This window comes from Vanacampus margaritifer, chromosome 3, assembly GCF_051991255.1.
Source record: "Vanacampus margaritifer isolate UIUO_Vmar chromosome 3, RoL_Vmar_1.0, whole genome shotgun sequence".
Classification (NCBI taxonomy): domain Eukaryota; kingdom Metazoa; phylum Chordata; class Actinopteri; order Syngnathiformes; family Syngnathidae; genus Vanacampus; species Vanacampus margaritifer.
Window position 1 is genome coordinate 6,590,737 of NC_135434.1, and position 26,200 is coordinate 6,616,936.

The 26,200-nt window shown below is 40.8% G+C and overlaps 1 protein-coding gene across 3 annotated transcripts in view; it reads left to right on the forward strand.

The window, feature by feature from the left end:
- arb2a (ARB2 cotranscriptional regulator A) overlaps positions 1-25,418 on the forward strand; it is a 170,658-nt gene extending 145,240 nt beyond the window's left edge. For all 3 annotated transcript variants that reach the window (XM_077561614.1, XM_077561615.1, XM_077561616.1), the window contains exon 11: positions 22,156-25,418. In XM_077561614.1, the coding sequence (XP_077417740.1) occupies positions 22,156-22,316 (161 nt within the window). In that variant the 3' untranslated portion in view covers positions 22,317-25,418. The remainder of the gene's footprint in view (positions 1-22,155) is intronic.
- Positions 25,419-26,200: the final 782 nt, after the last annotated feature.

The following is a 26,200-nucleotide window of genomic DNA, read 5'->3' on the forward strand; positions in this document are numbered from 1 at the left end:
CCCCCGCACCACACGGCTGATGTGAAGCTTTTTGCAAAAAAGAAAGCAAATCTTGATGAATGAAATGGAAATTGTCTGCTGGATTTAGAGTCTTCCATGTTAATCTCCAAGGATAGCTGGAAATATAATAGCCGGGGAGTTGGAAACGTAATTAACTGGAGACCTTGTCCATAGACGGCAGGTCAAGGGAATCTCACACACCGTGTCTTTTCACTTTTAGGCGTTGCGTTTCTGCAACAGAATCACTCAGTGTTCAAATGCGTGTTTAAAAGTTGCGTTAGGGCCGCTGACTTAATGTGTTAATTAATCTTTTTTTAAAGCAACTTGTTTACATATGAAGTGATGCTGACATATTTAAATTCTAATCACTGCTATGCTGTGGATTGTTAAATGAATCAAAGCCTCTCAATGTAGCACACATGATCAAGTTGTGCGTTAAATGGGATTTTGAGAGGAAAATGAATTTGAAATGATTTGAAACTCGTGTATTGAGAAATATTTGAAAATGAAAGAACATGCATAAAATCTTCAATGTTCAAAACAAAGTTTCCTGTGTTGAATATTTAAATTAGCTCCAGATTCAAATTGCCAATATATAAACTGGCAATGCTTCAATAGCATTTTCACTGTGTATTTACTTTAATAAGGAAGGCATGATAAAAGTCACATCTTATATGTACGTCACAGGTTATATGTATTTTATTTTTTATTATGTTGGGAATATTGGGAGGGGCGGATACTGTGCCATGGATTGAGTTGTATTGTTGGCAACAATTTGTGACAGTGATACAAATTGGTCCCAAATACAAGTCAAGGGTCGAGTCACCAGCCGCCAGGTCACCACGCGCTGCCAGCAACAACTTAAAAAAACAAAAGGAACCAAGGCATTAATGTCCATGTATTATTTGGTATGCTAAGGTTTATTTTGAAGTTCGTCTTCTCACCGTGTGTTACTGTCATGCATAGTTTTCCTGATGGTGCACAACCATGAACATCTTTGTGTTTTCCATCGAGAATGGCATTCATGTTCACTTCTTTCATTAATTCCAGAAATATTTCTATGTTACCCATAACTCTTTGACTGCCAAAAACGTTAAATAACGTTTAGTAAAATCCTATGGAGGAGTGCCAAAGACGTTAAAAGACGTTTTTTTTTTTTTTTTTTTTTCAAAACAGGTGAAACTAACCATTTTCTATTGTTGATTACTCAAAAACGGAATAAGGTAGAAACAAACTTTTTTTTCTGATGGAAGATGAGAGTCCTATCTTTTTTTGGCAGTATGTGCGTTTCCATAGTCCAAACACATAATTTTCTATGGACCTTGAAAGATCAGTCAAAATGCTTAAAATCGGCTGGCACCCACGGCATCCCTTTTCTGAAAACGTCTGGCAGTCAAAGAGTTAAACATAACTTACGTTTGCGTCAGCCGCCATTTTCTGTGACTACAATATGTATGTGTGGCGTAATATGTCAAAAACATGCAATGTGGTATCTGGTGCTGTCATCGTTAATTCACAAAAGAAGTTTCCATAACCAAAATTTCAATTTTACTTTTTAACCCCCCCTCCCAAAAAAAAAAGGAAAACCCTTTTCTTCAACTTCTGTCATTTCCGTTCAAGATCATTTTTGTAATTCTTGAAAATTCTAATAAAAAATGGTGGATGGAAACCCACCTACTAGCAGCTAGCCAGTCAACAGTTAGTGAAGTGGTTACTGGGCAGTTTTGTTTTGTTTTTTTAACTTTAACTGACTTTAGTCTAGTTATTTTTGATAGAATGACAGCGGAAATAGTGAGAGAGAGCATATGAGGTGAAAAGTGTCATAGAGGTAAGAATGTGATAATCTTATTAAGAAAGTATGTATGAAAGGATAGGGTAACGTCAAGAGGGAACAAAATATAAAAGCATCCTGGCTCGAGTGTGTAAGAAAGAGAAAAAAAGCAGTCAGAGCAAGTTGCAGAGAGCATCCTGTGGATGTGAGTGGATTGTAACATCATACCGTGGATTCCCTTGTGAGACAGTTGTAGATGCAGCGCTCTCTCTTGCTGCATGCAGCAAGAGGAGGCTTTGCCGGCGCACAAACGTACAAGAGAAAAAGGAGGAACGAGCAAAGCAGAGAAAAACGCGCTTCCCTCCCCAGGAGACACAGTGGGAATTTCGCGCTAGCACAAACACTACAGTATGTAGCCCGTGCGAATGGATTGCAGATAGCTGAGGAAGAAGAAGGCGAGAGTATGTGGCAGAGAATACGTAAGGAGGAGGCTGCTGAAGGAAGTCGGAAACACAGGAGCAAAGGAGAAAACATCTTTGGCAAGAAGAATTGATCCATAACTGTCAAAGTAAGCCTGCCAAAGTGTTTACAGTGTAATTGAATAAGCACTTATAAACATATGAAAATTAAAGATTAAATATGGGATAAAAGTTTTAATATTACCTCCACGATGGTGTTCAGAGTTTTTTAGTGTATAACTCCAAATTTAGACCTCAAGACCTATTGCACAAAACTTTGGGGTTATGACATGGGATAATGTACTACTTACTACCTGTGGCCTCACGTTGTTGTTTAGCTCCTCACGCTGAACCTCTCACAATCTTTTTTTTTATTATTATTATTATTATTTTCTGGAGAGCTCAGTATTGTTCATTCGGTAATTTTACCAATTTGACATGTCATCATCATTGCTCTCCTTTTTTTTTTTTTTTGTATGTGGGTGATTATGTGTGTGTGCGTGCGTGCGAGTGTGTGTGTATTCATTAGTTCACCTAAAACCTATTTAAAAAAAATCCCATACCGTTCACCTAAACCGAACACTTCCAGCCAGTCGTGAGGCCGTCAGGAGACCCGAGGAAGGACCAAAGAAAGGAAAGTGAAATCCACAATCTTTTTATTCAAATGTTCTCTCAATGAGAGACGAAGAATGTATCAGTGTTTAATCAATCTTCTCCTTCGGCCTAAGTTAACGTGGCCTCCTCTGTCCCCTTCATCCTTCCTGACAAGTGTGAGACTATTGATCGGTTTATTCTATTTGCTACTGACCTCTCAGCACTGTTTCAAGTCAATAGTAGATGGTTGTTGTTAAAGCGTTCTATAGAAAAAGTTGAGTGCAATTTATATTTCCAAGTTTGTTATATTAGCATAGCGCAGCACGCACCGTCTTCTTCTCATCAGCTTTTCTCATTGTCAAGTTTATTTATTGCGACCAGACGGGAGCTGCGAACACTCCCCTCGCCATGGACTCAAAGGAGATAATTATTCTTTTTCTGACTCACGCATTTTGATGAAAAATGCAAACAGCTGTGGCTGGAAGCAGCTTATCAAAAGGTTAACTCTTCCCCACAGTTGCCTGTGCCTACAAAGGGGAGCAATTCCAACGACGGTGGCAGCGAACGTTGCCTTAGCCTGCTGTTTGGTTCTGCTGTTTTCAACACCGTTTTGACCCGCTGGTGGACCAAATGGCTTGTTTTCCACAAGTTAACTTTCAATCAAGAGGACAGGCCAGCTGTTGTTTGTGTTGTGATCCGTACATCATTTCACCAGCAGTCGCCTGAGTGCACATTCACAGTAAAATGACACACTGTATAAGCTGCATTTGATTACTTTGCATTATCAGCCTTGACAGCTTTTGCGTATAACCGTTTTACACAATAATTATCAGTACATAATTACATTAAATACACGCACCAACATGCAAACCACATGTGTCATTATTGCTAATAGGGATCGAGGGCCTTTTAACCGTTACGAAATCTGCCTTAACTTAGGGAAAGTGCCTATTCGGATAATTTCATTGGATATTCCCACATCCTTTGCCATTTTCACCTTCACACGCGCCGTATCCCCACATACACCTCTGTCGTTCATTCATAGAGACACACGTACGCTAAGTTAAAACAGTCACCCTCGAGGCCTTATGTGGAAGGAGTACTGCCTGGGAAAGTGATAGCGAGAGAAAAGAGGCTCTAGAGAGAGAGAGAGTTATCTCTTTCGATGTCATTGAGGGGGCGCCTCTTTTCTCTCCGCCTCTTCTTTCCCTCTCTGTCTTCCCCCGTCTGCAACTTGCCTCGCTCTTGTTCCCGCTTGCTGGCTCCCATCGCGCTCGCCTCCTCCAGCGCAAGGCAGACAGTCCAAGGACAAAGTAGAGATATGATGGGAGCAGTCGTCTGTCCGTCACTGAGTCTTTGAGGCTGTCCTCCCCCTTGTCCTGACAGTTTGGAGATGAGTCCCCCTCCGTTTAACCCCCTCCCGATGCTACATCACACGCGCAACACTTATCATGACATACACAAGAGCACAATGCAGGATTTCAGTCGCACCTAGAGCGCAGTACACCACTCTGGTGTTGAGGTTGTGCCCTTGTGTTTTAAGATTCTCGCAGTAGCTTTGCTTTGGCTGGATCCTCACAAAGGCTTTTGCGACAAGTAAAAGTTCCTCTTCATGAAGATGAAACATTTGACTGATTTAACTCTTTGACTGCCAAAAACGTTAAATAACGTTTAGTAAAATCCTATGGAGGAGTGCCAAAGACGTTAAAAGACGTTTGTTTCAAAACAGAGGTGAAACTAACCATTTTCTATTGTTGATTACTCAAAAACGGAATAAGCTAGAAACAAACTTTTTTTTCTGATGAAAGATGAGAGTCCAATCTTTCATTTGGTAGTATGTGTGTTTCCATAGTCCAAACACAACATTTTCTGTGGACCTTGAAAGATCAGTCAAAATGCTTAAATCGGCTGGCACCCACGGCATCCCTTTTCTGAAAACGTCTGGCAGTCAAAGAGTTAATTGTGAGTTTTTGTTCTCTTATCTGAGGGTACCTTCACAAAACAGCAAGCATGTTTTGGAAAGGTTCCATGAACATTGTCAATAGTATTATAAAAACTCCTGTGAATGACACACCTTTTTAGTCTAGCTCAGTGGCCAGTGGTAGAGTGTCCACCCTCAGACTGGGAGGTCGTAGGTTCAATCCCCAGCCGGGTCATACCAAAGACTAAAAAAATGGGACCCATTTGCCTCCCTGCCAGACACCTCAGCATTACGGGTTGGAATTGGGGGGTTAGATCACCAAATGATCTCCAAGCGCAAGCCCCTGCTGCTGCTCACCATGGGACAAATGCGGAGAACGAATTTCACCTCCCTTAGATGGGTGTGACAATTAGTGGTACTTTAACTTTAACCTTTAAAAATAAAAAATCCCAAATCGAGATGGTGTATTATGCAGGGGCTTAGTAAGGAATTAACATTTTTCACATTGTTTACTTGTTTACCAGTACCTATGCAGTACCTAGAAGCTGTAAGAAAAAAAGAAAAGAATCACTGAGTGACCACGTTTACATGTAGGCAATAAGCCTTTTAAAACCCGAATATTGGCAATATTCGAGTTTTGTGAGACCATGTAAACATGGGCAAAAACCCAAATAAGAGCCCTGGGTTACTCCTTTCACAACCGGAATTCTTGCTCATGTCAACGCATTCATGTAATTCATATTATTTGCTCTGATAATAAAAGAATACTAGCAAATTAGGGGAACATATTTAACACAAATACAGAGGGGGAAAAAAGCTTTTTAAGGATGATTTATATTTATACATTTATATAGTATAATATATATTTAACGTATTATTTTTAGTAATATGCCAAGTCAGTCGGTTGTTGAAAACAATACACATGCTTAGCCAAAGCCTCAACCTCAAAACCAGTATCTACCCAGTTTTTATACACATTTAGATTCTTTACATTCTTTTTTTTTCTTGCATTTGCATACAACCAAATGACAAATTTATCGTTTTTGGTTTGAAGCCGCCTCGTGTAAACAGACCTGGCGTTTGGTCTATGGGGTCTCCATTATTAAGTCATGCGGTGTATTAATGTAGCCTTGGTTTGTCTGGCTAAAGCCGACTGACGAACATGGCCCGGAGGGCTGTGACCCTGAACACGCACAAACGCACACCTACACACACAAACACAAAACCGGTCCGATGTCTGACCCACCTCCTCACGGCACACATACACAACTTCTCCCTCAGTGTGCGTACGTGTGCGAGGAAGTGTGTGCGCTCGTGTATGACACGACTGCCCCTTCTCTCAGACAAACGAGGGAAATCCTCCTTGTCTTGCCTTGTCCATCACAGGCCCATCTCACTGTTCCAAGGCACGTGGGCGCTTCCCTCGACTTCCCGGGCCGGTCTCCAAACTCTAGAGATTTACCCACCGCACACACACTCACAAACATAACTTGGGCAGGCTGCTTGGCTCCAGCCGGGTTCCCCTGACGCAGGGACACACGCAGACAGGAAGTTGGAGGGGAGGTTTGTGTCAATTTGCTTCTCTCTAGAAGACTCCGAGGTCTGACCCGCTCTCCAGCATGCGGCTTCCTCCCACTGCGTCACTCCATAAACAAGTACATCGCCGCCACCGAAGGCGCTCCGGCCCGCCAATACTAATAACATCACTCATTTACATGCAGGCAATAACCCTTTTAAGGCCATGTAAACGCGCAACTACCCGAATATGCTCTTATTCGGGGTTTTAAGAACCCAACTAAAAACCCTGGGTTACTCCTTTCATAACCGGAATTCTTGCTCATATAAACACATTCGGAATACCTCGATCGATCGGATCAATGTTTTTTACGTTATTTTCGTCTTCTTCTCTTCTTCTTTGCTTATGTGATTCGCAAGGAACCTCGGTCTATGTAGTCACGGCTTGTATGAGCAGCTCCGTCCTACTCGCTAAAGGAGCCTCCCTTGAATACATTGATTTGAATACTCATTCACTGCCATTGACGGCTATAGACGTCAAAAATTCATTTGAACTATTTCTACTAGTTTCAAAAAAAAAATCTCCACTTTTGTTAACAAGAGTATGAAAAACTAGAATATTTTTGTTATTGTACTATTAGAACAGATATAAAATTTGCGATTAATTGTGATTACAAATTTTAATCGCCTGACGCCCCAAATTTTTAATAATGTTTTCTTTTCTTTTCTTTTTTTATTTCATTCACTGCCACTGACAGCTATAAAAGTCAAACATTTATTTCAATTATTTCTATTAGTTTAACATTTTTTTCCCACTTTTGTTAACAAGAGTATGAAAACTGTGTGATTAATCGTGAGTTAACTATTGAAGTCATGCGATTATTTACAATTAAAAAATTGAATCGCCTGACGCGACTTAAAATTTTTGATCGTAATTAATCCCAAGACTTCACTAGTTAATTCACAATTAATCACAAATTTTATATCTGTTCTAATAGTACAATAAAAAAAAAATATTCTAGATTTTCATACTCTTGTTAACAAAAGTGGAAAAAATGTTAAACTAATAGAAATAGTTCAAATAAATTTTTGACGTCAATGGCAGTGAATGAGTTAATGCCTATATACACATACAGTAAATACAAGTATATTGTCCGTGCTTTTGGCGTGTAACCCAACTATAAATACTCAAGCCGATGTCAACAAAGCAAAGAACCACACTTCTGGAGCGAGGAAGAATCCCGGTAAGTGACATACCTGTAAATATAATGTATTTTATTCAACGTATAGTAAGTTAAAAGCAAAAATGACGTTATTTACGTAATTACGTTGTCTCCGCATCGCAGTCCGAACGGGTTATTCCAATCGAGCACAAATGAGCATGTAAACGGGAGTAACTCTTTCCACCACGCATGTAAACGTGTTACCTCGATTGTTTCAGAAACCGGAATTCTAACCTTAACCCGACGAATATTGACTGCATGTAAATGTAGTCATTATGTCCGTCCGTCCGTCTTCTTCCGCTTATCCGGGGTCGGGTCGCGGGGGCAGCAGCTTTAGCAGGGAAGCCCAGACTTCCCCCTCCCCAGCCACTTCAGCCAGCTCATCCGACGGGACCCCAAGGCGTTCCCAGGACAGCCGAGAGACATAGTCTCTCCAGCGTGTCCTGGGTCGTCCCCGGGGCCTCCTGCCGGTAGGACATGCCCGGAACACCTCCCCAGGGAGGCGCCCATGAGGCATCCGAACCAGATGCCCGAGCCACCTCAACTGGGTTCCTCTCAACGTGGAGGAGCAGCGACTCGACGCTGAGTCCCTCTCGGATGACCGAGCTTCTCACCCTATCTCTAAGGGAGAGCCCGGCTACCCTGCGGAGGAAACTCATTTCGGCCGCTTGTATCCGGGATCTTGTTCTTTCGGTCACGACCCACAGCTCGTGACCGTAGGTGAGGGTAGGAACGTAGATCGACCGGTAAATCGAGAGCTTTGCCTTTCGGCTCAGCTCCTTCTTCACCACAACGGACCGATACATTATGTTAGTCATAGTCATTCGTCATATTAGTCATTATGTGCCTTTACCAAAAAGCTCCAGGTTTTGTTTTTTGTCAGCATGCATTTCCTCAAATTCCAGTCTAGTTTTATGCTTACCAAGAAAATGAATACATGAAAATGAACAATTTTGAAATGCGCTGCCAGGGATGCTCCAAACGTGTTCGGTGTGCACGTAGCATGAAAGTGCACAACCCACGTTCACTCTCTCACACATACGCATACAATAAATAGGAGTCGTTCACTGATCTTGTTGAGTGTGTGTCAACTCCATTAGCACATTCCCCCGATAGGGCCAGAGCCCTCTTATCTACGGTGACCCATTAATTACACTTTGTTCCCTTAAGTGATCTATTTCAGACCCGTCCCGCCCTCGACACCCACTCCCTGCTATCTCCACCCCTGACCTGCTCCTCCCCCACCTGACCTCACTCCTCTTCTCCCTACTTCATCTCCTGTCCTCTCTTTTGCGCACCTCCCCGACCACCGGCCTTCGTTCTCTTCGCACATAAACACACGCAAAAAAACACACACACTGTCACACGTACGCACAACTTTCCCCTCTCCGGATAGCACGGGATCACAAGGTCGTTTGACAAGTAGCTGGAAATGTGAATAGCAGGTGTATGTGTGGGTGCCCGTTTGAGACAAAAAGCCACTTGAGGCTCACGTGGTGCTCTCTGAGTCTATTCCGATGTTAAATGTCCGTTGCGGTGGAAAGGGTGGGAGAATTACAGGTTTTTATGGTTGTCACATCCACTTCTCGTACCCTGGCGCCCACACAAAAATGCGTAATGTAACCCACTGACATTAGGTTCACTACATGTACACCGTCCAAAGATAATGCAAGAACCCCGTTTATCACTGAGGGTACCAATATACGATACGAATCACATTATAGAGGCCATATACAGGGAGTCCTCGAGTTACGGACGAGGTCCGTTCCTACGCTGGCGATGTAACCCGAATTTCGACTTATGTCGGATTTCACCGCTTAAGTTGATATTTACATCAAAATACTTTGTACAATAATTTTTTTTTAAACATATTTGTGTGACCCGGAAGAGCCGGAACCGATATTTCGTGTTTCCGCACGGACATTCATTGCTGATGGACGGCAAAGCAGAGCTAATGGGAACTTAAACACGAAAATGTGACGCGCCTGATGGCGAGCCGACCTGCTCGATGGACTCCGTTGCTGGAAGTAACAACAACACAACTTTAACTACTTTAAAATTGTGTGATTACTGTGGGAAATTATTTTTTTTTTAAAAAAGTGCCACGGACGAGGGACGGGCGCCGTAAAGTCGAAACGACGTAGGCCGCGTACGACGTAGCTCGAGGACTCCCTGTATACAAACACACTTTTTAAGCATTCCTTATTGCTTTCTCGCACTTGAAGTTTACTGTAAAAACTGGCACAAAAAGAGAATTGAACATTGTATATTTTAACACCAAAATGTCCAACCAAATATAATTTCATTTCATGAAAATCCAAATCTTAATGCTAACATATAAAGCGAAACATTGACTATGTTTACATGCTTTCAAAATTTGGGTTAAGGTCAAAATTCCAGTTTATGAAAAATTCGGAATGACCCGTTTACGTACGTAGATCATGTGATCGATCCCCTCCTAAATCGCAACGGTACAGATGTCGTCAAGGCGCAAATAGATATCATTTCTGTTTCTTCACCGTTAAATCAAAGACATTTTCATTTCGCTCACCATACTAATAAAGTAGTCAGTTTCCTCCTCGCTCGTAAAGTGTGTTGCTGTGCTGCCAGTGATCCTTTCCAATGAAGTATTAATATATCCGGGTTTTGCGTGTATTTTCATGGACTTTCAAAACACGAATATTGCCGGTATTCGGGTTTTGAAAGGGTTATTGACCGTCACTGCAGACAGTTTACTTAAAATAAATAAAGATTTTACAGTAATTTTACATTAATTATAAACTTTCAAACCACTGCTCCTTTCACATGCACGGAGCAACAACACTTAAAAGCAGAGCCTACAATTATATACACAAAAAATTTATCAAAAATATTTTTTGGCATTGGAAACCGTAGGCTTTTTTGTAGTGCAATTTTAAATAATATTATTTAACTAAAGTATAAACTTACACCATACAGCCTTCACACTATAAGGGGTATTAATTAGCTTTATTTTCCATAGCATTTTCTACACTATCCAAATTGATGGCGTCGGAATTGATATTTTTGCTTACTTTTATTCATAAAGTTTCCCGGCGCGTCTCTGAAAATCGCTTCTTGCAATGCAGTGTGCACACATTTTGACCAAGCATGGCGCTGGCGGGTAACATTAGAAGAAGAAAATATGTTTGCCATCTAGCATAATAAAAATATCATTGTGAGTATATTCATAAAAAATATTTGTAAAGTAAAATATCATGTATGGCCTTCAAGGTTACTTACTTTCTCTCCTTGACGTCGAAAAGTCTAGTGTCATCACTGACACAAGTGACATGTCATCACATGAACTAGCATTCATATATGTGATGCAGCTGAACTCACCCAGAATCTGTTCTAAAGACCAAATGCTGGTCATGACTGCACTTGTTCAAGGACATGAATGTTCTGCAATCTATTGTGGAGAAATTATAAGATGATATGTTTTTATTCGGTTTATAAGCGCTGAAAATGGTGAGGGCAGAGTGAGACATTTACAGCCCAAGGTTGGTCATTTAAAAAAAAAAATAATAATAATTTCAAATATTACCGTGAACTATTGCATGTTCCCAGAGTATAATACCTTCAGGTATGAAATATTACCTTGCATTGGACAATGATTTTGGCATTGTTGTATTGAACTTGCACTAGTTATTGAAGGAGGCCTCCATGCAAGGTGTGTGCGCGCGCTAGGTTGGGGGGTTCTCACTCTCAAGGCTGTCTATTCAGTCAGCATTGACACTGAAAGCAGCCTGTCTTTCTTACAGGTGCAGGGGGGTGGGGGGGGGGGGGCCTCTCGTACCCCTTCCCTCCTCCACCACCTCTTTTGTCACTCAATGATGTGTGCATGTCTCAAATTGTAGAAGGGTGTATATTTGTGTGCAAGTGTGTGCGCTTCTCTATGCCCGGCATTGTCCTTAAAGGTGCCAAGGAGAGTCTGCTGCGTGCGTGTCTGCGTGTTTCAGACCTCATTGTGTTGAAGTGGAGCTGAGGTTGTGCGCTTGTGTGCGCGTGGAGTGAGTGTAGTATAGTGAAGTGGGGGCAGCCAGTGTGCGGCTTGATGTGATTCCCGTGATATATTTGAGTGTGCGCATACTCAGTCCAGTCTTTGGCAAGGCTGCGTGTTGTGATTTTTGCCTCGAAACTAGTGAGTATGTCGCGCGAAATGTGTGCATTTGTGCCTACGAATTTTTATTTTATTTTTTTCATTTCTACATTTACATCAGGGATGTGATTTTTCCGCTAATTCGCGGAATTCCGCTTTTTTTATCCCCCCCCCCCCCCCAAAAAAAAATCTTTTTTTTTTTCTTTTTTTTTTTTTTTAGTTCATTGTGTATGCACATGACTCCGACAGATAACATCTTCTGCTATAACAAAGACATTTGTGGTATGCTCTAATATGAGTTACTTTTCATTTGGTCATGATACAATTATTTGTTCATGAAATTTGAACTCTTCAACATTATTTATGTGTTAACTTAGTAATCACATTAGTTAGATATGATGATATTCTCAGTGATAGTTTTTAAAAGCAAAGGCAGTCCAATGTTTTTGAATGTGACTGATTTTGAGTTGACTAAAACTGCCATTTTATATGGGATAGTTCAATATACATTGAAAATTTATGCTGTTGTTTTGTCTATTTCTTTGTCATGTGAGTGCATTGAAAGTACTTAAAAACTCGCCCCCAGACCCCCGGCTAAATTTTCAGATAATTTCACTTTGGTCAAATCACATCCCTGTTACATGCATGTGTTATAGCCAATAATCATCGTCATACTGTAGAAACAGAAGCTCTTCAATGGCCCCTCAGTAAGACAAAAAACAAAAAGGTGTCAGGCGAGCTAGCAGCCCCGCAGTGTTTGTCATTTAAGGTCCAACCAGTTGTGCTGCATATGCAACAAAAGGGCCTGGACATGCAAGGAGGCCTGTGCGATGTTGACAAGTGTGCTAATGTTGATTACACTTAGACTGCAAGCAAAAAGAAATGAAGTAGCCTACTGTTAATTTGTACCTACTTTTATTTTTAGAGTTACGATACATACATATATTGTATTATTTTTGGTGCGTCACCGATCCTGCTTCCTGTTTTGAAAATGTCACGGTTGCACTTCCTGTATTGTTGCCCCCATCATAAAAGTGACATGAATACCTTTTTTGGTCATGACGTCACACACACGTAAATCCTGTTTTGTCAAGTTGTCACACAATTCTACTTTGTCTTTTATCAGTGCAGTGCACATTCTAGCATGTATTATTTTTGTGTTGTAAACATCCCTACTTCTTCCTACGTCTTTTCAGTTATAGTTAACGTTTGGAATTATATTTGCTTGCCTGTGTTGAATGTGACTCAGCTTTTATTGCAAATCAGTCTTCTTGTTTATTGAGGAATTCATACCAGTTGATGCTTTTTTTTTTTTTTTTTTTTTTCACACACACACTCGCACGCACGCACGCACGCACGCACACACACACATACACATACTCACCCACATACAAAAAAATAAATAAAAAATAATAATAATAATAAAAAAGAGAGAGCAATGATGATGACATGTCAAATCGGTAAAATTACCGAATGAACAATACTGAGCTCTCCAGGAAAAAAAATAAATAAATACCAGTTGATGCTTGATAGTTTTGTATAACTGTATAGTCCACTTTCATTAGTATTGGAATATGTTGGATGTCACGGATGTCAGAGCTGAGATTTGAACCGCGACCTCAGAACAGCGAGGCGTATGTGCTAACCACTCATCTACCGTGTATTCCATCACTTTCTTATTGCGAAGGATAAAGACTCAATGAAGTGCAACTGTTACCAATAACCCTTCTTTTTTTTTTTTTCTTTTTTTTTTACTTTAAAACATCTGATCCCATCTGCGTGGATCAGAATCAAACAATTGACAGAACGATGCTGTCGAGGCCAAAGCATGTTTGGGCTTTCGTTTTTGCAGCGAAGAAAAGAGGGCAGAGTTCGACACTGCTATCAAATAGCCCGCGCTGTCCTTGGGTTTGGGGTTATCTTGTAACTACTCCTCTCCAAGTCTATAAAAGTGAGGGTCCTTTTTGAAAGCCAAGGCCACTTATTCACATCAATATGAAAAAAAAACCACTTAGTGTCTGGGTGGGAGGTGTCAAGGAGGGAAGGCGAGATGATGTGACGCGAGGGACATAGAAAATAAACTTCAACGCTGTGTATTACTTTCTACCTCCTTTCATGTTTTCACTTGTCTACAAGGACAGTTTTTCATGAAACTAAACATGAAGTGTTGGTTTTACTTAGTTACATTAGTTTCTCCTAGAAATTGAATCTAAAGTTGCTTATTATTTCAATGACATTCTGCTTTCTCTCAATGTTTGCCTCTGCTGTTTTGAATTCAAAGTGAGTCCCCGCAACTAACGATTCCGGTTCCTCATCTTGAGGCGTTTAATGAGTTCTGCCTTGTTTTTGTCCAACAACAGCACACAATAATAAGACAAGTAATTAAAAGCAGTACGAAGGGGAAAACGCAGATCCCACTTAACGGACTAGCATTAAAAATGATTTGCATTCGAGGAGGAGGAGCCGTAGCGTGAAAACAAGCTCTGTTTTGATAATCGGTAGATTGTCTAGTTGTTTTTCCTCAATATTTTCTGCCGTTCTTATTGTCAAGGTGTTAAACCTTAGCGATATGTTGATTTTTATTAAGAATTAGATGCCTAACAGGGGATGGCGTAAACAATTCCTGATTAACTCTTTGACTACCAGACGTTTTCAGAAAAGGGATGTCGCCAGTGCCAGCCCATTTAAGCATTTTGACTGATCTTTCAAGGTCCACAGAAAATTATGTGTTTGGACTATGGAAACACACATACTACCAAATGAAAGATTGGACTCTCATCTTTCATCAGAAAAAAAAGTTTGTTTCTACCTTATTCCCTTTTTCAGTAATCAACAATAGAAAATGGTTAGTTTCACCTCTGTTTTGAAACAAATGTCTTTTAACGTCTTTGGCACTCCTCCATAGGATTTTACTAAACGTTATTTAACGTTTTTGGCAGTCAAAGAGTTAAGAGCATGTCAGTTGTGGATGTCATCACCCTGAGTGGAAATTGTGCAGCGGCAATAAAGAGCAGGATAGATTTGGATTTAATTAGCTTTAGGAGTGAAGACAAGGGTTGCATGTTTTCTTGGAGAGGGCCGAGTTTCTGTCAGCTGTCACCTGCCCGGCTCCCTTTGACCTCATCTCCAGTGGCAACATGGCCCACAGCCTCACGGGGGGGGGGGGGGGGGGGGGGGCAAACGACATTCTTGACCTTCCCGCGTGTGAGAAGAAACTACGCAAAATGGCGCTACCTACGAACGCACACACACACACGATGCGAAAGATCGTTTAATACCAGAGAGCGTCAGCGGCGGAAATCCGACCGTCTGACAAGCAGGATACAGATAGCGATTCCCCTCCGCTGATCTATGCAACAGATAGTTTCCACAAACAGCGGCACGGCTAAGGTTACATCCAGCAAGGGATCGCTCCAAAATGCGCTCGCTGACTGGCCCCCACACCGAGATAAAACAAAAGCTTAGGTTACCGTCGTTAGGAAATTGATAAGAAAATGCTTTGTTTGTGCTCAAAAAGGAAATGAGAAAATGTTTACTTCTGCGTGATTTAATATCATCTGCCCTTTTTGCTACTCCATTTTGTCATTTCTACTCTAACTGATTAAATCTTTCACTAGCTCCTTTGTTTAAATTGGACTTCATGAAATGTTTAACACACTTGTAAAGGCACTTTACACTCTAAAAACAGTTAGGTGAAAATTGACCCAATTTGGTCAACTTTTTGGGTTGTCTTTTACAAAATGACCCAATTTTTGGGTTTGCCCTGTACAAGACGACCCAATTTTTGGGGTTGTTTTTATACACTCTTAAAACTACTGGGTCAAAAACAACCCAATTTTGGGTCAAAAATTTGACCAAATTTTCTGGATGAATTTGTACAGAACAACTCTTTGTTGTCGATAAACCTGACCCAAGTCAATGTGTCGGTTCAGCTTTTGACCCAACAGTTTGAAAAAGTACAAAACTACAAAATGACCCTTTTTTTCCTTTTTTTGGGGGGGATTGTCTTAAACAAAACAACCGAATTTTGGGGGTTGTTTTATACACTTTTAAAACTACTGGGTCAAAATAACCCCAATTTGGGTCAAAAATTTGACCACTTGGGTCAATTTGACCACATTTTTGGATGAATTTGTACAGAACAACTCTTTATTTTTTTGCTATTATTATTTTTAATTGGGTCTGTTTTGGGTTATTTTTGGGGTTAAACATTCACCCAATTTTGAGTCATTTTGTACAAGACAACCCCAAAAATTGGATCGTTTTGTACAAAACAACCCAAAGTTGGGTAAACCTGACCCAACTTACTGAGTCGGTCCAGTTTTTGAACCGACAGATTCAAAGTACAAAACTACCTCTTTTTTTTTTTTGGATTGTCTTATACAAAATGACCCAATTTTGTAGGGTTGACTTGTACAAAACAAATAAATACTAGGTCTTCTTGTACTAAATTTTGTGCAAATCAACCTAGAAAGTTGCATCAAAAGCACCCAACTTGTGGATCCGCTGGATCCGTCCATTTTTGACCCAAATTGGGTTATTTTGGCCCACTTGTTTTTACAGTATATTAATTGTTTAAAGAAATGTAATTCACCTTCTGAAAAAAAATCATCACTTTAAGTTCTCCATGTCCCAAAGTCCTCTTAATAAGTGTTTTACAAAAAAATGGCCCCTCTTTGCATCAGTGTAATTACGAATCACTGGAAAAAAAAGAGTTTGATTCAAATAAATGGGCCATTTGTACACAAGCAATTAACTGTTGCAACTTTAAATAATGTCGGCCAGATGGAACCTAATTATAGTCGGCACGCTTTGATTCAGGCTTTCTGTCGGAGTATCACTCGGGGCGTCACTTTGGCTTTTCAGTCACCTAGCGTTTGTTTTGAAATTGGTGACAATCAGAGCAGATTACCATTTGTAACAGCATGCGGCGTTTGCTGCGCGGGAAGAAAGCATGGCCCATAGCTATGGAGGAGTTTCTGTGTTTCCTTTTTAACAGCTCTCCTCCTCTCTTGTTCCCTTTCCCCGCTGCACACAAACGATAACGACCGCGCGCGTTCGTCGGTAGAGGAGGGCACATGCGAGTGTGAGCGTGTGCGTGCGCGCGCCACGCATGAGGAATTGCTTGCAAGTGGCAAATCGCTGTGTAGGAGTGTAGACACGCGGGATCAAACAGTCAGTCAATTACCCTGAGAGGTCTACAGTGGCTGTGACAGAGGACGAGGCTAAATATCAGGGATCAGATACACAGCGCGGCTGGGGCAAAAGTGATACAGCCTCCGCGCGCACACACACACACACAAGGCTTGAAAACAAAGCCTGAGGTCAGGAGTTTGGCTGAAATTCTGTCATGACCCTAAGTGGAGAGCACGCAAGTGGCCTGATATCATGTTTGTGTATCTGACTCAAGCTTAGGAACTTGCATTTATTCGTTAACCCTAATCTATTTGGAACTTGTGCCGTTTTGTGACGCACTCCATCCAGCCATTTATTTTCTATAGTGTTTATGCTCATTGAGTTGACTGGTTAGGGTTACAGTCAACTGCCTATCACAGGGCGGAAACATTTCACGATAAAGTAAGGCATGCAGTGCCCTCTATAATTATCGGCGCCGCTGGTTAAGATGTGTTGAAAGCTTTCAAATAAATTACATTTTTATTGCAGAAGTATGCTGCTTCTTCTTTAAGTCTAGAAACAGCTATGTCAAAATTAACCCAATATGGGTCAAAAATGGACTGATCCACGACTTTAACCAATTATCTGGGTTGTCTTGTACAACACGGCCCAATTTTTTGGTTTGGCTTATACACAATGATCCCTTTTTTGGGTTGTCTTGTACAAAGCGTTTTTTTGCTGGTCTTGAACAAAACTACCCGATTTTGGAGGGGTTATCTTGTACAGCGTAACACAATTTTTTGGCTTGTCTTGTACAAAACTACCCAATTTTTTTAGATGTTGTCTTGTACAACGTGACACAATTATTAGGGTTGTCTTGTACAAAGCGACCCAAATTTTTTGCTGGTCTTGTACAAAATGACCCAATTTTGGGGGGGTTGTCTTGTACAGCGCAACACAATTTTTGGGCTTGTCTTGTACAAAACGACCCAATTTTTTTAGGGGTTGTCTTATACAACGTAACACAATTATTAGGGTTGTCTTGTACAAAGCGACCCAAATTTTTTGCTGGTCTTGTACAAAATGACCCAATTTTGGGGGGGTTGTCTTGTACAGCGCAACACAATTTTTTTGGCTTGTCTCGTACAAAACGACCCAATTTTTCGGGTTGTCGTGTACAAAACTACCCAATTTTTGGGGGGTTGTCTTGTACAGCGCGACACAATTTTTTGGCATGTCTTGTACAAAATTACCCAATTTTTTTAGGGGTTGTCTTGTACAACGTGACACAATTATTAGGGTTGTCTTGTACAAAGCGACCCAAATTTTTAGCTGTTCTTGGACAAAACGACCCAATTTTTGGGGTTGTCTTGTACAAAACTACCCAATTTTGGAGGGGTTGTCTTGTACAGCGCAACACAATTTTTTGGCTTGTCTTGTACAAAACGACCCAATTTTTCGGATTGTCGTGTACAAAACTACCCAATTTTTGGGGGGGTTGTCTTGTACAGCGCGACACAATTTTTTGGCATGTCTTGTACAAAACTACCCAATTTTTTTAGGGGTTGTCTTGTACAACGTGACACAATTATTAGGGTTGTCTTGTACAAAGCGACCCAAATTTTTTGCTGTTCTTGGACAAAACGACCCAATTTTTGGGGTTGTCTTGTACAAAACTACCCAATTTTGGAGGGGTTGTCTTGTACAGCGCAACACAATTTTTTGGCTTGTCTTGTACAAAACGACCCAATTTTTCGGATTGTCGTGTACAAAACTACCCAATTTTTGGGGGGTTGTCTTGTACAGCGCGACACAATTTTTTGGCATGTCTTGTACAAAGCGACCCAAATTTTTTGCTGGTCTTGTACAAAACTACCCAATTTTTTTAGGGGTTGTCTTATACAACGTGACACAATTATTAGGGTTGTCTTGTACAAAGCGACCCAAATTTTTTGCTGGTCTTGGACAAAACGATCCAATTTTTGGGGTTGTCTTGTACAAAACTACCCAATTTTGGAGGGGTTGTCTTGTACAGCGCGACACAAATTTTTGGCATGTCTTGTACAAAACGACCCAATTTTTTTAGGATTGTCTTGTACAACGTGACACAATTATTAGGGTTGTCTTGTACAAAGCGACCCAAATTTTTTGCTTGTCTTGTACAAAATAACCCAACTTTTTCAGTTGTTTTCTACAAAATGACCCAACTTTTTGGTTTGGTTTGTAATAAATGTTCAATATATTTATATAGTATTGCATTTATCACTTTAAAAGAGTTGTGTCGTTATAATAATTGTGGTAAGGCCTGAGCTTTATTGTCAACATCTGTGCTGCAAACTACCCAAAATATTTCCATGATTGATTTTATTATTGCCGTGTTTTAGTTTAATTGCTCATAAATAAATCCACTTATCTCTTGATATACATTTTTACTCAACTGCTAAAACGTTGTCCTGTCATGTTTATGGGGTCACTTTACACTCACAGTGTAAGGCTGGATGACACCTCATTGATCCCCACATCTTTTGAAGATATTAACTTGATTTGTAACATCGCTGAGGTAATCAACTCACCACCACCCTTTCAGTCTTTAGTGGCTGACCATCGGGGGGGTCAGCCTGTAAATCAGTGATCACATTGCATCTCTGACAACATCCATTAGGTGCGACACACTTTGGCAATTAATTGAAGGGTGTGCTTACGCTGTTAAAGGCCTATTTAGCTTGTCAGAGCAGGTTGATGTGTACGAGCGTTGTTAGCCACCACCCTATAGAGGGGGGGCGGGGCTTAAGACCAGAGTCATCGGAGGGGCACGGGCTCATCTGCATATTGGCACAGCGACGCCCCCCCTGGTGACCCCCAAGTGGCGGGATAGGGTGAAGAGCCCGCCGGCGTTCGGTGGGAGTTCACCGCCAGTTCAGGGTGAACGGTAGAGCGCCGCGGCATTGATCGCTTGTGCTGGGGGGGGGGAATAAAAAAAAAAGGACAAAACACAAGTCAGAAGTAGCGAGAGAGGAACATTTTGCCTCCAATTGGATATAAATGATAGATAAGCGGTGTGAGAAGGTTGTGTTTGGCTTTTCCAGAGGCGCATGTTTAAAGGGAGCCCTGCACGGGGAGCGCACTCGCCGAGAATGTCGGCTCGTTTGCTCTCATGATTGTCAGATGGCTAAACATGACCCAAGGTGATGACTTCGATCCTGAACCCGACACCACCCCCCCCCCCCCCATCCCCTCTCTCAAACTCAACAGAAAGCTCAAACACCGCAGAAAGCGCCGAAGTTTACGGCCAAGCTCGCCGGTCTTGTACACGCACACACAAACACACACACACGACATCTCTATTAATGCATCCAGGCAGAGGTCAATCTAATAAACATGGGGTCAGCGCAGTGGTCAGCAGAGGCCCGTCGACGGTGAGAGAGCCTTTAAGGTGCTTCCTAATTGTATCCCGGCGGCCTTCTAGTCTATCTTTTTATAGCCAATCCCCCGTCCGCAGTGGAGAGGAGGAGGAAGAAGGAGAAAGCAGGAACGCAAGGTTGCACTTTTCTACATTTTTCCGCTCGCTGCGTGAACTGATTTTAGATACGAGGCTTATCCTTTTTTAATCCTCCGTAGAAAATTAGGAGAGCCTATTTCAATATTCTTATCGTCACAAACAAATACAGGTAGCAACAAAAAAGTAAGTCTTAAGTATGCAGATAAAAAAAAAAAAAAAAAGATTCAAAACAGAAAAACGCATTACTTCCAGGGATGTGTTCACTCATTCTTCTATCTGTAAACACAAAAGTCGAAATAGCTGCAATGAAAAATTTAATCTCCCGCTGGGAGGTAAAAAAAAAAAAGAAAGAAAGAAAGAAAAGGAGTGTTCTCAAGTTCAGTTACAGGTACTCGCTAAGCAGCTTCAGTTTCTAGCCTCAAGGTTGTTGTGTGTGTGTGTGTGTGTGCGTGTGTGGCAATTTAGTATGTAACCATAAAAAAAATGCACTATACGACATTCACATCAAACTATTACTACAGACAACTTCAATTTAGACTTTTGTGTGTGTAATACAATTTTCAGATTGCAAAGTTGCTGACATTTTTACATATCGCTGACATTGCGCCGAAACCTCATAAATCACAATTTGGCAAAAAAAAAAAAATTGTTTTTCAAAAATCTATACATTTTGGTCAGTCCACATGAGCTTGTTATTTTCTACAATTTGTATTTTTATTTATTGTTTGTTAGTTTAACAGATTCATGTATTGCTTGTGTTGCATGGGAAAGAGGATCTTGGGAAAATAGTTGCAATATTGTCAGATTTTTTTTTTACTTTGATTAGTTTTCAAAATGGTCAAAAATCAATAGGTTGCGCCCTATTATCAACCCAATTGCTTGCTGCGATGACTTGAGTTCGCTTTTTCTTTTTTTTTTTCAATCTCAAATTCAAAGCAAAATATCAGCTTGTATCGTCAAAAACAAAACTGAAATAAATTGCGTTACGAGTTTTGTGTGAAAGTTAAAAATATGACCTTAGAAAGTTACCGTAATTCCGTTTTTAATGCCTGTGCCTAAAGAATAAATAAAGGTTTTATAACAGCAACATTTTGACCCTGAAACCAATTATTTCTAATGCTATTATTCGCAAAAAAAAAAAAAAATTCCAACCGAAATGAATCAGACTTCAGAAGTTCTTTTTGGATCCTCCCGCTCTGACTTTTGAGCAAGTGTAGGAATATGTTGGCCCGCAGCCACAAGCTGTCCTCATGGCGGACGCTCCGCCGCCAAGCCACGGTTGTCTGTTGCAGCAGTCACCTGCTTAGAAGATACAAAAGTCACTCGAAAGGAACCTGAGGGGCACGTACCAGATTTCCAAATGCAGTGCGACCCCAACTTGGGAACTGGCTAACCTGGAAGAAACCCAGCACGAGTAGTCGCCTCTCCCCACTTCCACCTCCACTTCCCTCAATCGACTCTTTAGAACCCAAGCAGGACCGCTCCACTGGTTTCGCTTAGTGCGTCCTTTGTGCATAACTGTGGTTTTGTTTGGAAGGCCTGAAATGGAAAGAAGACCAAGCAGTGGTGTTGATTATCAGCGATCTGCTTGGATAACATATCAAGTCTGTCCCATTGGACCAGCGGGTCATAGGCTGTTCTGACTCTCATGATTCAGGCCTGAGAAGTGCAACCAAGGGACCAGAAAGTCTTAAAGTCCTTTTGGCTTTCATCAATGTTTGATCTTAGAAGCTAAAAAGAAAATTTGTCAGCGCATCCCTACCTGTGAAGTGGTTGAATTATCTCGGCAAAGAAGACGTGCTCACTAACAAAAGATTTGGACAGATTTGTGAGCAATATTCAAGAGAATGTTTCTTTCTTTCTGCAGTTGCCTTTGATTTGAAAGTTTTCTCCTGGTAAAGTTTGTGTGTGTGTGTGTGTGTGTTTTTTTTGTGTGTAGGCACAGAACGGCACGAGTTGACCTCCTGGATGAGTTTTGACTCCATCTTCAGGTTCTTCGGTGAGGTCGTGGAGGCGAAAGAGGACGAGGAGGCAGAGGAGACATCCAACACGGTTACCACGCGCAGCAGCTCCCTCAAAAGCAAACACCAAGATTTGTAAAACAGCAATGACTTAATTGGAGCGATAGTGTAGAGTGTACGGGAGGGATTACAAATAAAGGAGGCTAAGGTTTTGGGTATTTTTTTTTTCAAGCTTCTCTGACCTCCTTGTTCCGCTCCCTGAGTGTTGTTTCTCCCTTTCGGCGTTACACACCAGCCTATTTATTGTTGGTTTTGTTTTGGTAAGAGACAAAGGTTCGATTCAGCGTTGCGTACATCACAAGAACATTTTGTTTTGCTTCTAAATGAGCGTAACTGTCAAAGCTATATGTGTGGGAGTTTGTGCTTCCCAAGGGGTTGTACAGCCTAAGAGATGACGTGGGCTGGGTACAGTGCCCTGTGGTACACCTCGCATCAACCGCCCTGCAGTCAGAGTAGATAAAACTTTTATTTTCTTGCTTATTTTTTTTTTTATCTTGCCATAATTGTTTGTAATAAGTGTGTTCAACATTTGTTGTGTTGTTTTTATGATTTCATTGTCGAACTCCCACATGCACAACTTTTCAAATTCTTTTACCAAGCTCAATTTTGAAACGTACCTGCAATTTAGTTATGTACATATTCCTCTTCCCTTAATGCAATGCAGTGAAAATGTATTTGCTCTCTTCTCAAGTTTTTACTTTGTTGCATACTTTCCCCACTTTTGATAAAGTGGGTGTATGGAAACAAATGTAAATATCAGACAAAGATAACCCAATGAACATAAAATGCAGTTTTTAAATGGTGATTTGATTCATTAAAGAAAAAATGTATTCTAAATTTGCTGGTCGGTGTGGAAAAGTACTTGCCCCTACTGTAGCAGTTCAGTTTCGTTTTCACTGACCATAACCAAACCTGAATTCGTCCAGATGTGTTCAATCAAGAAGTCACTTAAATCAAAAATGTCTTACAAAATAAAGTTGCCAAAAGATCTCAAAAAGCTGCGACAAAATGTCACGTTCCAAAACGGTTAGAAAAACAATTAAAAAATAATAATAAAAGTCACTCAAGGGTTGAGGAATGAACTCACGACCTTCAGCTTAGGAGACTGCCACACTAGCATCTGAGCTAGGCCCCTCCTACTGTTTGCTTACCTCCAAGAGGGGACCAAAAACGTTTTTGTTCTCCTCTTGGAGTTAGGAAGATTCCAGCTGACACGAGCAACTTATACTAACACACAGCAGAAACTGCGTGGCTCAGGGAGTAGATCGGCTGTCTCCCAAGCTAAAGGTCATGAGTTTGTGACTCTTTTTTTTTTTTTTTCAATTCTTTATTTTACTCTTCTCCAAGTATAAATATTATGTCTACTCTAAACTGAGTCTATTTGGTCCCACTCTAAATAGAGTCAGATTTTCAGAATTGACCCTAAGAGCTCAGCGACGGCTCGTCCAAGTGGCCACAAAGGAACCTAAGACGACCTCAAATTGATTGTTGGCCTCCTCCTTTGATTTTTGGGAGAATATTTTGTGGACTGATGAGCCAAAAGTTGTTCGAACGTACCAACAATTTTATAGTCTGGGGCTGCTTTGTTACTTCAGAACCTGGACGACTTCTGAATTTTGCTCTTTACCAGTACTGCATCTTATGTTTACTTGGGCTATCTTTGTCTAACATTTAAATGTGTTTGATGGTCTTAAACATCATTGTGGGGACACAGTGCAAAAAAAAAAAGTTTTTACACTGTTTCGAATGGTTGCCTCCGAGTGATTGGATCGTCTCGATTGGACGCGACGATCTAAAAACAAATCCAAATGTACGTTGAGTACCTCGATTGCGCGGGTCACTCGGCACATTTAAAATCACTTAAAGTCGAGCATGAAATGGATTTAAGGGATATCGCGTTTGAACAGGAGCCGTAAGTCAGCTCTCAGCGCTCACAAAGCCGCAATAGATGACACATGTCAGCAAATCCAAGATCTCAATATTATTCTAAGCCTGAATGATGTTAGAGAAAAGTATAACATATCTATTTTTAAAGTCCTTTTCTTGTGTTCTTAGATGTGACAACCGGCTGCTCAGTCGCGCATAATCTGGAGTATGTGACACAAACATGATAACATTTTTTTTTAAGTTTCATAAACCACTCAAGGCTTAGCAGAATATGCTTCTAATGTGTGGCACGTGAGTCAAATCTCATGATACCTCAGACACTTTCTTAAATATGTACTTTCCCCTTATTCCCCCTTCACTTCACATCCTGACTATTGTTTAACTTTTAGCTGTGAAATCCTTTTTCTCCCCCATGCCCGTCCTGCGCGTGTGCAAATGTGTGTGTGTGGCTTAATGCTTTTGAGGATTATCTTTGTGCTGTAATGAGACAACTGTGGCTGATGGTTTCAAGGCCTAATTTCCTTTTAATTTGATTCCCATCTCTCCTGGTTTCGGCAAAAAAAAAAAAAAAAAGGAGGGAAAATGATTTGCTTATTATTTGATTTGAGGATTTTGGTTTCCAGATAGCGTTGCTCATCTTTCTGTTTTTCAGGGGGGGGGGGGTCTGCTCATATTCCCCTTGTCCATAATTGTATATTGTTGCCTTGAGGGAACAAACAAGGCTCAGTGCTTCTAATAAGAAGCCAAAGTGAGATCGAACTGCAGATGAAAGAGCAGCCGGAATCCAAAGCACAGCCTGCAAAGAAATAAAAAGGGGATTTTGTTTTGCCAATTTCTCTTCAAAATGTTATTTTTCATACTTCTTTGTATTCATTTAATAAAATACCTGCACTTACGGAAGGCCATGGATTTATATTTTTGTTTTAATTTTTCTTCTAAAAAGTTCTTTAAAAGTTATTGTACACTGGTTCAATTCATGACAACATAGCTTTCAAATGCTAATAAAGTTTTGCACATTGTGTAGTTTGGTGAATTCACTTTTTGATTTTTTTAAAATCTGTTTTGAAGTTGTTGTTTTTTTGGTCAATCTATAAATACTGTGTTATTGCAGAAAATCGGGTAGGCCTATTATAACATTATTCACTGATGTACAATCAGCCATATGGTTCCCTTTTTGAATAGAACAATTTCCAGTACAGTGTAATTTACAAATAAAACATAACACTAGAAAGTTTTGAAATGTTGTTTTGTGTTTGTGATAAAACAGAGAGGTTGAATAAATGCATAAACAATGCATTTATTTCGAGCTTGTTTTTAAACAATTTAGGCGAAAAGTTTAAAATTGGCTGTGCCCTCATTTTTGTCTGCCAAGTCGATTTATTTGTTTTCTATCCGATCACGCCCCCTCAATAAACCTTTTCAAATCGTTTAGCTTGATTACAGTACAAGTGAATCCCTCACAACCACTCTTAACACACACACTCACTTCATTCGCACTACAATATGACAATAAATTTAAAAAAAAAAATGCATTTTGATCTCGAGCATTTTTGCCTCCATTTATTAGCACGTCAAGTTGTCAGCTCTTAATCCTTGCATTGAGACGACGCCTCATTTAATCCTCATGTGACTCCTTTAAGTGCATCGTCTCTTCTTCTTTTTTTTCTTCCCCTCCTCGTCTGTGTTTCGTTCACAATGCGAACCCGCGGAGGACTCCTTGACACGGAAAACTTTTCGACTTGTTTGATATTTCAATTGTTTCTTTGCCGTTGAGAGAGTTGTTGTCACGCTTGCCTGCGCCGGCCTTATGTTGGAGTGTGTGCGCGTGCGCGAGCGTGTCTAAAGATGAACTCCCGCCAAAGGAGCCAGGCAGTTGGAATGTCACCCCTCTGACACACACACACACACACACACACTGGTGCGGATCACTGTCACATGACTATTTGCATAATGATATGCTCAGCTCCTCGGAGGAAAGTAACCCCCAAATTTTACGGGTCAACGAACTGCAACAATCAATGTTTTATCGGCCCTACTAAGGGAAAATATCTCCAACAAGCAGGAGTGCAGGAACAG